This window comes from Mobula birostris, chromosome 20 (genome assembly GCF_030028105.1).
Source record: "Mobula birostris isolate sMobBir1 chromosome 20, sMobBir1.hap1, whole genome shotgun sequence".
NCBI classification, from domain to species: Eukaryota; Metazoa; Chordata; class Chondrichthyes; order Myliobatiformes; family Myliobatidae; genus Mobula; species Mobula birostris.
Genome location: NC_092389.1, coordinates 13,882,515 through 13,897,907, shown reverse-complemented (window position 1 = coordinate 13,897,907; position 15,393 = coordinate 13,882,515). Strand labels below are relative to the sequence as shown.

At 42.8% G+C, this 15,393-nt stretch overlaps 1 protein-coding gene across 4 annotated transcripts in view; it reads left to right on the top strand.

The window, feature by feature from the left end:
• The first annotated feature begins 838 nt into the window (after positions 1 to 838).
• The window catches only part of hmbsb (hydroxymethylbilane synthase, b), a 41,602-nt gene continuing 27,047 nt past the window's right edge, over positions 839 to 15,393 (top strand). Inside the window, exons 1-3 of one of the 4 annotated variants that reach the window (XM_072238272.1) lie at positions 839 to 1,023; positions 8,809 to 8,877; positions 12,044 to 12,116. In XM_072238272.1, coding sequence (XP_072094373.1) covers positions 994 to 1,023; positions 8,809 to 8,877; positions 12,044 to 12,116 — 172 coding nt within the window. In that variant the 5' untranslated portion in view covers positions 839 to 993. Of the gene's footprint in view, positions 1,024 to 4,615; positions 4,702 to 8,808; positions 8,878 to 12,043; positions 12,117 to 15,393 lie in introns of those variants that run through there. The other 3 variants (XM_072238273.1, XM_072238275.1, XM_072238274.1) reach the window with 3 other exon arrangements.

Genomic DNA, 15,393 nt, shown 5'->3' with positions numbered 1-15,393 from the left:
CATTGACTTCTCAAACTTCCGCTAATGCCCCACCTCCCCCTCATACCCCATCCATTATTTATATACACACATTCTTTCTCTCACTCTCCTTTTTCTCCCTCTGTCCCTCTGACTATACCCCTTGCCCATTCTCTGGGTTCCCCCCCTCCCGCCCCCTTTTCCTTTTCCCTTTCCCTTTCCCTTTCCCTTTCCCTTTCCCTGGACCTCCTGTCCCATGATCCTCTCGTATCCCTTTTGCCTATCACCTGTCCAGCTCTTGGCTCCACCCCTCCCCCTCCTGTCTTCTCCTATCATTTTGGATCTCCCCCTCCCCCTCCCACTTTCAAATCTTTTACTAGCTCTTCCTTCAGTTAGTCCTGACGAAGGGTCTCGGTCTGAAATGTCGACTGTACCTCTTCTTAGAGGTGCTGCTTGGTTCACCAGCAACTTTGATGGGTGTCGTGAGGATAAGGGTGAACCTTTTCGGACTGAGATAAATACTTGGAAGGTGTGACTCATGGGAATTCTCTACTGTGGAAGGCCATGAAGAAATATTCACTGATCTCAATCATAACAAAGACTAATAAATTTCTGGATGTTAAGAAAGTAAAAGGATATGGGGATAGTAGAGAACATTGGAACTCAGAAGATTTACCATCATCTTGATAACTGACGAGTAGGTTCTAAGGATCAAATTGCTTACTGTTACTCATTTAGTGAGATACGGCCTGTAACATGCACACTGCATCAATTTTAAAATTTAAAGTGGATTTGTAACTCAAACATAAAATCGCAGAAATTTCGGAGGTCAACCTTTGATGAATGTTAAACCCACCCCCTCTTCATCTTGCGCATGCGTAGTTCATTCAGTAGGATGTGACGTCTTGGAAAATGGTGCTATCAGGGAGCGTATGCCGGCGTTAAGGAGAAGGCATCTTTAAATCTCATATAATTTCCCACTTGGAAGATCGAGAATTTTGTCCATTTCTTTGAGTGACGCTCCTATCTAGGGTAATGGATGAAAATACGGCGAAAGAAGTGCAGGTGAGTGAGGCGCCAACTTTTCAGGGAATAAGGTCGAAATATGAACCGGATGTCCCGCCCCGAAAGGTTGATTGGCCTGTGGGGAACGTTCGGGGTGCTCTCAAATTACCCTTGGCTCTCCGTTTCAGGGAACGGTCCTTGTTACATTCTTCTCTTCCCTGCATATACGCACATACACTATTGCTTTAATCAAGAACTATATCGAAACCCTTACTGCTTTCCTGAAACTGGCATGTCCTCTTGTCACAGCCCTCACCTCACTCCCCTGGCACTCACTCCTCTGTCACATTGGTAAGTCTTTCTACAGTCATAGCCCTGACCTCACCCTCTGGCATGTCTTCCTCCTATCTTATTTTCACGTTCTTCCCCTCCTTCTCCCCCCCCCCCCCCACATCATTCCCTGGCACGTCCTTCCCGTATCGCAGCCCTCGCCTCCTCCCTGGCATCTGCTTCCTCCAACATATTGGCACGTCCATCTTTCTGTCACATTGATATACCTTTATTCGCTTCTATTTCATCTCACTTCCTCCTTTCGTTTCCTTTTTGCCTTTTACAGCCTTCCTTTGCTACTCCAGAATCCTTGCTGGTGTTTTTGTGAAATGTGCAGATTCTCCCTGTAATTTGATTTCCTCCCACATCCCAAAGATAAGCTGATTGGTAGGTTAGATAGCCATTAGCAGGAGTTGATGAGAATGTGGGGAGAATAAAAACTGTAACTAATGTAGGATAATTGTAAATGGTTGGTTGATGATTGTGCAGACCCTGTAAACTGAAGGGACTATTTGTGAAGTGTCCCTGACCTGTCTTTCCCCTTCCCCTTCATTGCCATTTTCTTTTTCCACACATCCAAACCGTCTTCCTCTCTGGCCTGCTCCTTCCCTGCCACATCTCTAAACTGTATGCCCCTCCCATTCTCCTCTGTTACTACTCCATCTTATTTTATTTCTCCCCCTGATATTACATATTCTTGTTGCAGAAGGTCCATTCATGTGCCCACCACTAATTTACAGGTTGACCCACATTCCCCACCAATCACCCACACCAGAGGATGCCTGTTCCCTTCCAGAACTCCCCCATCAATATCATTTCTGCCCCTAAACCTTTGTCCTGTTTGGTAATCCTATCCCCATCTAACTCCTCATCCTCCCATTCCCTTCCTTTACAACCTCCCTCCCCCACCACATGGCCTGCCACTGCTGCCACCTCCTACTCCCTCACTGCCATGTCTTTGGCCCTTCCACCACGTTAAAGACCCATGTCCATACCCTCTTCCCATGTTACTGGTTTGTTGTCTCCTGTCATTCCCCCTTTTTTTTTAATTGGTTCTCCCCAACTATTCACATCAATTGATGTGGGCACTGGTGTTTTTGTGGCTCCATTACCCTTTTACCCAAATTAGTGATCTCCCTGGTCATCCCAAACTGGTGTCCTCTCTTTCCACAACTCATCATTGGCTTGTATCTCACCATGCAAACCTTTCACCTGGTAACACACACGAAATGCTGGAGGAACTCAACAAGTCAGGCAGCATCTATGGGGGGGGGGGAAATACAATCGATGTTTCGGGCCAAAACGCCTTCGGCAGGACTCGAGGAAAAAAAAGCTGAGGAGAAGATTTAAAAGATGGGGGTAGGGGAGAGAGAAACATTAGGTGGTAGGTGAAACCTGGAGGGGGAGAGATGAAGTAAAGAGCTGGGAAGTTGATTGGTGAAAGAGACAGAAGGCCATGGGAGAAAGAAAAAGGGGGCGGGAGCACCAGAGGGAGGCGATGGGCAGACAAGGAGATAAGGTGAGAGAGGGAAAAGGGGATGGGAAATGGTGGGGGGGTGAGGGGCTATTACTGGAAATTTGAGAAATCAATGTTCATGCCATTAGGTTGGAGGCTACCCAAACAGAATATAAGGTGTTGTTCCTCCAACCTAAGTTTAGTTTCATCACTACAGTGGAGGAAGCCATGGATGGACATATGGGAATGGGAAGTGGAATTAAAATGGGTGGTCACTGGGAGATCCCGCTTGTTCCGGTCAATGGAGTGTAGATGTTCGGTGAAGCGGTCTCCCAATCTATGCCATGTATCGCTGATATACAGAAGGCCACACTGGGAGCACCGAACACAGTAAATAACCCCAAAAGACTCGCTGGTGAAGTGTCACCTCACCTGGAAGGAATGTTTGGGGTCCTGAATGGTAGTGAGGGAGGAGGTGTAGGGGCAGATGTAGCACTTGTTCCGCTTGCAAGGATAAGTGCCATGAGGGAGACCAGTGGGGAGGGACGAATGGACAAGGGCGTCACGTAGGGAGCAATCCCTGTGGAAAGCAGCAAGTGGGGGGGAGGGAAAGATGTGCTTGCTGGTGGGATCCCATTGGAGGTGGCAGAAGTTTCGGAGGATTATGTGCTGGATGCGGAGGCTGGTGGGGTGGTGGGTGAGGACAAGAGGAACCCTAATCCCTGGTAGGGTGGTGGGAGGATGGGGGTAAGAGCAGACTTGTGTGAAATGAAGGAGATGCAGTTGGGGGCAGCATTGATAGTGGAGGAAGGGAAGCCCCTTTCTTTGAAAAAGGAGGACATATCCTTCATTCTGGAATGAAAAGCCTCATCCTGAGAGCAGATGCGGTGGAGGAATTGAGAGTAGGGGATGGCGTTTTTACAAGTAGCAGGGTGGGACGAGGTGTAGTCCAGGTAGCTGTGAGAATCTGTGGGTTTGTAATAGATAAGCTGTCTCCGAAGACAGAGACAGTGAGGTTGTCAGATATCAACCTGGTTTCCACTTGGTTCCTTGTCTTCAACCTGCTTTCCCTGGATTTTCTTCCTCCCCAGCTAACTGCCCTCCATAACTTCATTTTCAAGTCGATGTGCTTACCAATCCTTCCTTCATTTATGGCAAACCAACACCTATGGCAAACTCTAAGTCCTATGATTCTTCTACACCTACACCCTTTTGCTGGTTTTTGTCTTCCATTACTCAAAAATCAATAAAGCACAATTTCAAACAGTACTGACATCGAATAGTCCTGATAAGTGGTTTGAGAACTGGAAGGCAAATAGGGAGCAACACTGCTGGACCTGCTGGAGGAACTCAGCAGGTCAGGCAGCATCTATGGAAATGAATAAACAGTTAGCATTTTGGGCCGAGACCCTTCATCAGGACTGGAAAGGAACTGGGAAACTGCCAGGATAAAAAGTTGGGGGAGGGGAAGGAGTATAGCTGGAAGGTGATAGGTAATGCCAGGTGAGTAGGAAAGGAAATAGGACTTCCATTGCAATTGGACACCTGGATGCCTTATGGTTCTGATGGGCATAAATAAAAAGGCAAATTTAATTAAAAGCTGTTTTCATAATAAACTGCATATTTCAGTTTTATGAAACTTTTGTTTATAAATAAGTCCTTGTGTAGAACTACTCAAGTCATTATACTTTAAGTCCCCCCTCCCCCCCCACCGCCACCTCTGTCCCCCATTGCTTAACTATTGTCACTTCTTGTAATTCCTATGTCTTTTCTGTTGTTTCGTGGAAAAATTATCTTTTGAGCCACTTGGGCTGAAAAACTGAGTCATTGTAGGGGGAGGTTCTTTTGCATGGATAAGTACTCCAACTTTGCTTTTATCTGCCACTTACTGGCACTGAACTTAATCTCCTGAGACTTTGGAAAAGTTGTAGAAGATGTCAGCAAGTGACTTGGTGAGCTATTGATTAGTGTTAAGTACAAATGTAAGGATATCTTTGTGTTTAGAGACTGGAATGGTATTTTTTATAAAAATGGAGGAAATTATTTAATTTAACTGAATTGCACGTTTTCTCCCCAGAGATTAAGGGGTTAGCCTATGAGAGGAAAGATAAAGACCCAGGTGACCCAATTCACTGGAATTCAGAAGAATGAGAGGGAATTTTATAGAAACATAAAATTATGACAAGATAGATGCCAAAAAGACAGAACTAGGGGACGTAGCCTCAAGATTCAGAGGAGTAGATTTAGGGTAGATAAGGAGGAACTGGTTTTTCTAGAGAGTAGTAAATTTAAAATTCTCTGCCCAAAGAAGCAGTAGAAGCTACCTTATTAAATGTATTTAAGATAGAATTCGTTAGGTTTTTGTATTGCACTTGAATTAAGGGGTATGGTGATGAAATGGGTAGGTAGAGCTGAGTCCACAACTAGATCAGCCATGATCTCATTGAATGGTGGAAGAGGCTTTCTGGGTCAAGAGGTCTACACGTGCCCCTATTTCGTATGTTCTTATGTAAACTATGGAGAACATTTTTACAAGTAATTGTTGGACGTGTCCAAATTCAGCTTGAAATTTCTGAAAATGTTCTTTTTAATTCTTACATTTGTTCATCCAGAAACTGAATACCAAAATGAATCACCAAAAACTTTGTTACCAAGTCGTGAGTTAATTTAATAGAAAATAGCAAGAGTCATGTATGGAAGAAAGCGAGGATTGAGAATTGTCAAGTTCAGTGAGAGCTTATTGTGGGATGGAAAGGAGGGACTGAAGGATGTGAATGATAAACCTTTGCAAAGTATTTCCCTCCAGAAAAGGTCTAACCAAAGAGTACTGAATCAAGTCATAAGTAGAAGGATCTGAATGGACTGTATTTTCATGCATGCAGTAGTGAGAATCTGCAGCTTAGTATCTGACAGTGTGATGGAGGCAGAAAACCCACCATAGTTAAGATGGACATTGATGTGGGTGGCATCATTTTAAACAATGAGGCCAAAGACCAGGAGCTAGAAAGTGGGAATATGCTGAATAACTTCCTGGCTGGGTTGGGATGATGAGCTGAATGGGCTCCTGTGTCATTGAATTTTTATAAATTGAAGGGAACTGGGTTGCTTTTTAATTTTATAAGGACAAAGAATGTGACATTCAGAATAAAGATTTGTGAGTGCAAACTAATATTTAAGTCACAGAAAGAAAGGAGCATGCATATCTCTTCACTTTACATCATGACTTTGATGCATTTTGACAGATGCATGAAGGGACAGAGAATAGAGAATTATAGACCACGGGGAGGCAGATAGGATTAGTTTAAATTGGCATCGTGGTCAACATAGACATGACTGAACGGCTTGTTCCTGCGCTGTACTGTTCTCTGTAGCAATAGTGTGTTCAATAGTTTTAAATGTGTTGTTACTACACAAAAACAGGTGTTTATTTAACACTTGTGGAACTGCCAAGTTTCTCAGTATTACAGCAAAGGGGTGTACACTTGAATTATAATCATTCATGTAAAGTAGCAAAATGTAGTATCCAATTTGTGCCCTGAATGGTTCCACAATCATATGGTACTAGCTGGATATTTTGCCTTTTAGTCAAGTTGATTGGGTACAAAAATTGGTTAGGATACTACGAACTCATTGCTCTTCAAATAGTGCAGAAGGCTGTTTTAAGTTAACCTGAGAGAGTAGGCAGGATCTTGGTTTTTTTCAACTAGTTGGAGATTCTGTGGAAAAAAAATCCAACATTTTACTGAGGAGTAATTTGAAAGAGGAGCAAAAACTTCTTTATACAGAGGTTAGAAACATAAAATAGTGCATATCTGTTTACAATGTTCACCCCCTCTATTACCAGTAAATCATGTACCATCCAGGAAATATGCTACACTAATTTGCCAAGGCTGCTGCAAGCACTCAGCATCTAAGAACTATAAGGACAAACCTCATTTGAAGCAGAAGGAAATGCAGGATTATGGGCAGAAGGAGCTGTGTAGTGAAATTAATATTGTAGATTAAATTATCTTTTTTTTGCTATAAATGCCCGAACTTCTCATGACACCCTTTATTATCAATGGATTATTTTTGCAGTCGAATATACGAGTTTAGGTTTAATTGTCATTAAACCACACACGTGAATACAGCCTAACGAAGCAGTGTTCCTCCTGGACCAAGGTGCAAAACTCAGTCCCAACAACTGCACACAGCACATGTTGCACATAAAACATACAGTGACAGAGAAATATATATCCTGAGTCCCTGAGTGTCACTACTTGTAGATTGTCAGTGCATGGGATGTTGGCCTGGAGCCACGTTGTGCATGGTGTGTTACCACAATGTGCAATGATATCTGTTTAGTGGTTTTAAATAAAGAATGAATATTGTGTAAAATAAGAAATAAAATCACACTGTGTGGCGCAAATGATGTTTTATTTGTACTAAACAAAGAAATTGTGCCTCATTTTATTGTCTGATCCAAAAAGCCGAGGCTAGCTTCTGTATTCCAGTGTGGAGGAGAGTTCAATGCCATGTAATTGATCCACAGTAACTATTGAGGAAAGGGTGCAGTGCAAGTTGATAGCTCTCAGAAAATAGCAAATGAGATGGCAAAGAGGGTGTACAGCATGCTTGCCGCCTTTGGTCAGACAAAGGTGGCAAGTTTTGCTGCAGCTGTACAAATCTTTGCTTAAGCCACATTTGAAGTATTGTAAAGTTCGGGTCACCCCATCACAGGAAAGATATGGAAGCTTTAGAGAAGATACGGTCAAGGTTCACCAGGAAGTTACCTAGATTGGAGAGAATTGGCTGAGAGGAAGGTTGGACAAACTTGGAATCTTTTCTCTGGAGTGTCAGTGTCTAAAGGATGCCTAACAGGAGTTTTATGAAATTATGAGAGCAACAGATAAGATGGATAGAATCCTTTTTTTCCAGAATAGAAATATTAAATACTAGAGGTTATTAGCATTAGGTGAGAGAGGGACAGTTTCAAAATATTGTGTGAAGCAAGTTGTCATTTTTTATACAGAGAGTGGTGGGTACCTGGAATGCATTGCAAGGGGAGGGGGGGGGTTAGTGGAAGAAGATATGATACTGGGTTTTAACAGGCATTTAGATAAGTACATGAACATGCAGACAATGGAGGGATATAGATCAACATGCAATCATAAATCATGTACAAGCAGATGGGTTTAGTTTAGTCTGGCTTTATGGCCGGCATAAGTGTTGTGAATCAAAGGGCTGATCTTGTACTTTTCTGTTCTATGTTCTATAAGTACTTCATAAAGTAGGAGATAGCCGGAACAGAGGCCTTGGTGGGGCCATAGTCAATCAAGTAACAGTGAGATATTGCTGTGGTTGTTTTGGGCGGGAATGAGGGACGTATAGTTTGATGGGTTTCTGCGGAAGTTGAGCTAGGCAGGGTGTGCAGTGTCCTTACGTTGTACTTACTTTGGAAGTCAATTACTGCACAGTTTTCAACAGTGATAAATAAGTGAAGATAAGTTGTAGGCTACAGAAAATACTGGTCTTAGTTAAAGCACCCAACGTGTACACTCTGGTCATAAAACAATACTTTGTGGAAGTTTGATGGTATTCCTGCTTGAAAATACCAGGGTTCAAAATATATTTCTGCAATTATTCAAGCTCTTTGTTCTATTACTAACAGAAATAGAAGTCTTCCTCAGGAGCTGCAGAGGATTCAAAGATTTAACCTTGAATGAGTTAAATCTTCCAAGGTTTTACTTACTGAAGCATAGCAATGCACAGAAGAAATAAAATAAAATAATCCTATTTTTGAGAAGATTTACAGGTCCCCAGTTAATGTTATACACCCTTTCTAGGACTGAGTATAGATTCAAAAACACACATTACTTTCTGTTTACAAAATAAACTACTTTTGTGTTTTGGCACCATTGTGTTCTGCAAAATTGCTTTCGCAGTTGACAGTTTCAGTTGAAAATTCGATTGCTGCAGACTTTTATTTTTAATTGATTTGTTAAGTGACTATTTTCCTATTGTGCAGTGGCTGTCCATTCAGTATTTCTTTCCATTAAGCTATTCACATTTTGTCTTAGAGCTCTGCTTCCCACAATGCGAAAGAGAATTCTTCTCGAATCATCCGAGTTGGAACAAGAAAAAGCCAAGTAAGTTGTTTTATTTCAAAGTTTTCAAAAGATTTCCCACTAACTTGAAAACTAGTTGTACTGAATTTTAAGTGTTTTATTTCACTAAAGGTTGAATTACGTATTGTTTAGTTATATTGGGCATGTTTTATAGTCTGAATATTTAGCTTTCAGTCATAAACTGTGCAGTGCCACTGTGTAATCTGTAACAGTATCTTCGAATAGGGGTGGAAAGGGCTGTTCCCATTCAGTCTGTCACTTATCCATACCTACAGAATTATATCTGTTTGAGGCAGAGTCACTAGAAAGAGAATTGTGGGAGATTTGCAGATAAAACTAAAGGGAGGGACAGGTGGACTATCCAGATAAGGTCTTTGTTCTGAGAATTCCTTTAACAGATTACTTCATAGCACTTATGATGGGGTAGCATCTTAGGAAGCAATTCTAAGTTTCATCAACAATCTCTACCGCCATAGAATTTTAATTCTGGAAGGGTATTGCTGTCATCATGCACAGCTCTGTCTCTACCAGCTACATGTGATCTGAAGATGACCAATCACTGATGCACCAGCACAACCTGGACCCAAAATAACCCAAGGCTAGTGATCTGCCACCACATTTCAGCTCTCCAGGCCTGTTTTATTTGAACGTAATGGGCAGGTTCACAAGACAGCTGCATGCATTAGATTCAATGATAAAGATACAGGTCTCCCCCGCCATCCGAAGGTACAGCGTTCCCATGAAACGGTTCGTAAGCCGGAATGTCATAAAGTGAAGAAGCAATTACCATTATATGAGAAAAATCTGTGAGCGTTCGCAGACTCAAAAAAAAACCTACCAAATCATGCCAAATGACACATAAAACCTAAAATAACAGTAACATATAGTAAAAGCAGGAATGATATGATAAATACACAGCCTATATAAAGTAGAAATTCTTTTCTGCAATCATTGCACTGTCCACCGTAGTGAAAATCTCATGCAAGCACTCTCGGCAGAAACACTCGGCGCGAGCGCTCTCGGCAGAAACACTTGGCGCAAGCGCTTTCGGCAGAAGCACTGTCTCCAGTAACCTTTAAGCTATGAAGCTGCCAAATCATACCAAATAACACATAAAAATACACAGCCTATATAAAGTAAAAATAATGTATGTACAGTGTAGTATCACTTACTGGAATCGGGAAGACAGTGCCGAGCACACTGATGATGGTGTGTTAGGCTGAGTCATCGGAGGTTGGGGTGGTGGAACACTGGGGTGTCATCTCATCGTCTGTTTCCATTAGGGCAGTCAGGTCAGCTTCTTCTATGTCTGCCTGCCTCGATGTCGAAGGTCGAGGTTCGTCGTCTGCTCTGGCTGATGTGGAAGGCTTGCTTGACTGCTTAGCCTCGCGCATTTTTCTATCATACAGTTCTTGTAAACACTCAAACCATCCTGCAAATATGCCCTAACCCGACGTACCCTTTCAAAATTAAAGTCGTACTTTATCATTGCAGCGAAAATCTCACGCAGTTGCTTCATGTTCAGTTCCTGGACGACTTCACTTTTGGTCCGTTCGCTACTGCATTCGGTTTTGATTGTTATCCTTTCCTCTTCCAATTGCATCAGTTCTTCATCTATCAGTTCTTGGTCATGGGATGCCAAAACCGCTTCAACATCATCTTCGTCAACTTCCACAAGCCAAACTCACTTTGTCCTTACTTCGTTCACCACGATTGAAATGCTTAATTACGTCTAGTTTTACACTAAGTGTAACACCCTTACGAGCTCTTTTAGGCTTTTCTGATACCTTAGAACTCGTCTTGCAAGCGGATGCTCAAAATAAATCGACATAAAGCACAGATGCTCACAGGCACGTGTTTAAGCAATGCCGGCTAGAATGCAGTTCCGTGGGAGGAGCTTGGCTGCTCGGGGCGCGCGCTGCCTTTTTTCATAACAGTGAAAACAGCTTCTGTTAGTGAAAACAGGTAACTAATGTAGATCTTTTGTAACAGCGAGGTGTCGTAAAGCGAATGTTCGTAAAGCAGGGGACACCTGTATGCTCTCAAAAATTTATTATTGGTTATTCTTCTAGATGTCTCTCATGATTCAGGATGACTTACTCCATTGGAAGTAGAAAATTGCTGAGTGTGAATTATTTATGCATGTTACCACAGAGTTTTGACAGGATGTCAAGAAATTCCTGGACTACTTGAGACCAGGATCTGCTGCACAAAGTTACCACAGAGAGATGGACACAAGCATAAATTTGCCCACATCCCTTTTTCCTTGGTCTGCTTCCTTCCTGCCCTCCAATTCACTGTATTGTGCTTAGGTATGCGGACTGGCTTTGTTTCACCATGATAGAATGTACAACTGAATCATCAATTATGCGCACCCCCTCCCATATCCCTCCACAACCCCTGATTCTTGAATACCCCACTAGGGGAATCTATTTCTTCAGATCTACCATGTTGTACTTTTAACCATCATGTTTAGAATATCCTCCTAATTATCACTATTCCAGACAAATGTGTGCTCAAGGGAATCATAATGTTAGTTATGCATTCTACTAGTGAGACCCAACTGGTGGCGTAGTGGCATCAGCGCCGGACTTTGGGATGAAAGGTCCCAAGTTCGAATCCAGCTGGCTCCCCTGCACGCTTTCCATCCGTGCTGGGTTACGAGCTGGTGATCTCTTTGGAAACTCACCTGGCAAACCACTGCTGTAACTTGCCTCGTACGAGGTTCCCCACTACGTCAGAGAGGCGTGGAGGGAAATCGTCTGCTAACCGGAGAAACTCCGGATGCGAAGTACCTTTAAGGTCACTCACTTTCATGAAATGGACATCTTTGGCAAGGCCAACTTTGATTGTCCATCCCTATAACATTGTAAAAGTGCTAATTTTTTTATGCTATAACTCAACCTGGGAGTATTTTATTGGAGATATTTTTGAGACTGAATCCAGCTTGTACATAAACGAGTTTGGTCACGGCTGAAAGGTCAATTCCTGAGTTTGGGGTAAATTACTAACAAGCTTATTGCATTGTCAATTAATTTGCTTGCAACCTCAGAACAAAAATGAGTTCATTTAAATTTATAAGTTCTGTTCATCTGTAACTGATCCTTTATTCCAGTGAGATTTGTGTTTCCTCCTTACTGTACACATTGTGTTTGAGATGAGCCATGTCTTGGTTTGCTTTTCCCAGCTTGCTCGGACTCAGACTGGCACTGTGATGAACATGCTGAAAGAACATTACCCACATGCACAGCTCGAAATCGGTATGTACAAGCATGGGGATCAGCAGATAGGGAAAAACTAAAGATTTACAATTCTGTATCAACAACTACACAGACAAATTGGGTCAGCCATTTAAACTGGGTGCCAGTCATCTTTAGGGAATCTGAACTTATTTTATGGCAACTTTCTACCTGGACTGTGGACCTTTGTTTCCACAGGCCTCAGTTTTACTAACTAGCCTTTTTGTGTGGAATTCATGCCTTCTGAAAATCCACGCAGATGATACCTAACTGCATTTCCTTCATCAATCTTCTCTTCCCTCCTCAAAGTACTTTTCGCAATCTCTGTCTTGAAAGCTTCAATTGACTTCTAGTGTCCTGTGTCTTTTGAGAAGAGTTCAAGATCAACTGTATCTTTTAATGGGGGGGTGGGGGTGCAAAGAAAAACATCTTGCTCACCTTGCTGATTTTGCTGTTGAACAACTTTCCTTTAATTTCAAAAGCTTTGGCTAAGTCTATAGAAAATAGAGTGAGCATTTAATGATTTCAGCATTTAGTGCTTTCTTGTTCCATCTGTAATATATACCTACCTTCCCCACATTGCTACATGCCTTTAATTAACATCCAATTTAAATTCAGCCATTGACCTGAGATTAATTGCCATTCCTGAAAAGAGATCTAAATTTCTGCATCCCTCAGCAAATAGAAATATTTCCTAACTTCACTTGTGAAATGCACTAATGCCCTCTAGTTGTAGACTCCCCAAAAGTTAGAAAGATGGAAAAAGAAAAATTGTCATTTCTGAGAAACTTCAGTCAGAAAATCCCATATCCTTCTTAAAAACTACAAAATACAGCATTTGCTTGCATGAAGTCTCCTTACAGTTTAACCATTTTAACATGTGGGTATCATTCTGTGCTCCATTCTCCCCAAGGCCAGTATATCTTTCTGTACTAAGACCATAAGACATGGGAGCAAAATTAGGCCATTCAGCCCATCAAGTCTGCTCCACTATTCCATCATGGCTGATCCCTTGATCCCACTCAACCCCATACACCTGCCTTCTCGCCGTATCCTTTGATGCTCTGACCAATCAGGAAACTATCAACTTCCACTCTAATTATACCTATGGACTTGGCCTTCACCACAGTCTGTGGCAGAGCACTCCACAGATTCACTAATCTCTGGCTAAAAAATATTCCTCCTTAATCTGTTCTAACAGGTCCCCCCTCAATTTTGAGGCTGTGTCCTCTAGTTCTGGATACCCCCACCATAAGAAGTATCCTCTCCACATCCACCTTATCTAGTACTTTTAACATTCTGTAAGTTTCAGTGAGATCTCCCTGCCCCCCCCAACATTCTTCTAATTCCAGTGAGTACAGGCCCAAAGCTGCGAAACACTCCTATGTTAACCTCTTCATTTCCAGAATCATCCTCGTGAACCTGTTCTGGACTCTCTCCAACGACAACACATCCTTTCTGAGAAATGGGGCCCAAAGCTGTTGACAATACTCCAAGTGCAGCCTAACTAGTGTCTTATAAAGCCTCGGCATTATCTCCTTGTTTTTATATTCTATTTCCCTTGAAATGAATGCGAACATTGCATTTGCCTTCTTTACCACAGACTCGACCTGTAAATTAACCTTCTGGGAGTCTTGCACGAGGATGTCTAAGTCCCTCTGCACCTCTGATGTTTGAACCTTCTCCCCATTTAGATAATAGTTCGCACAATTGTTCTTTTTACCAAAATGCACTATCATACATTTCCCAAAACTGTACTCCATCTGCCACTTTTTTGCCCATTCTTCCAATTTGTCTAAGTCCTGTTGCAATTGCATTGCCTTCACAACACTGCCTACCCCTCCACCTATATTCATATCATCTGCAAACTTTGCCACAAAGCCATCAATTCCATTATCTATATCACTGACAAACAATGTGAAAAGTAGCGGTCCCAATACTGACCCCTGAGGAGCACCACTGGTCATTGGCAACCAACCAGAAAAGGCCTCATGCGTGGCACCACATCAAGTACCTTCTGAAAATCCAAGTAAATGACATCCCTGCCTTCCCTTTGTCCACCCTGCTTGTTACTTCCTTGAAGAACTCTAACAGATTTGTCAGGCAAGATTTCCCTTTATAGAAGCCATGCTGACTTTGACTTGTGTTATCATTATTCTCCAAGTACCCTGAAACCTCATCCTAATCACTGAGGTTAGACTAATTGCCCTGTAGACAACCTCTCCTCCTCCACTCTCACCCTGAACACCGACGTGCCTCAAGGCTGTGTGCTGAGCCCTCTTCTGTACTCCCTTTTCACCTATGACTGCGTTCCTGTACATGGTTCTAACTCCATAATCAAGTTCGCAGACGACACCACGGTGGTTGGTCTGATCAGAGAGCATGATGAAACGGCCTACAGGGATGAGGTCCAGCACCTGGCTGCGTGGTGTGCCAAGAACAATCTGGCCGTTAACACCCAGAAGACCAAGGAGATCATTGTGGACTTCAGGCATGCCAGGAGTCACACTCACGTCCCCACCTACATCAACGGAACTGTAGTAGAGCATGTATCAAGCTTCAAATTCCTTGGTGTCCACATTTCCGAGGATCTCAGCTGGTCCCAGAACTCCTCCATCCTGATCAAAAAGGCGCAACAGCACCTTTATTTCCTGTGGAGCATGAAGAAAGCTCACCTCTGTCCCAGGATACTGACGGACTTTACTGCTGTACCATTGAGAGCATACTCACCAACTGCATCTCAGTGTGGTATGGCAATTGTCCCGTATCAGACCGCAAAGCACTCCAGCATGTGGTGAAAACTGCCCAGCGGATTATCGGCACCCAATTGCCCACCATTGAGAACATCTACCATAAACGCTGCCTGGGCAGGGCGAAAAGCATTATCAGGGATGCATCTCACCCTAACCATGGACTTTTTACCCTCCTCCCATCCGGTAGGCGCTACAGGAGCCTCCGCTCCCGCACCAGCAGGCACAGGAAGAGCTTCTTCCCTGAGGCTGTGACACTGCTGAACCTCTCATCACAGCGCTAAGCAGTATTGCATCCGTATTGTACTGTCTCAGTACTTTTATATTTGTGTGCTGCAGCACTTCTTTTAAATTCACAGTTATTTTGTAAATAACACTATTCTTTGCATTTCTGGTCAGATGCTAAATGCATCTCATTGGCTTTGTATCTGTACTCGGCATAATGACAAAGTTGAATCTAATCTATAATTTCTTTTGTCTTCCTCCCTTCCTAAAGAGTGGAGTGACAGTTGCAATTTTCCAGTCCTCCAAGACCATGCCAGGATCAA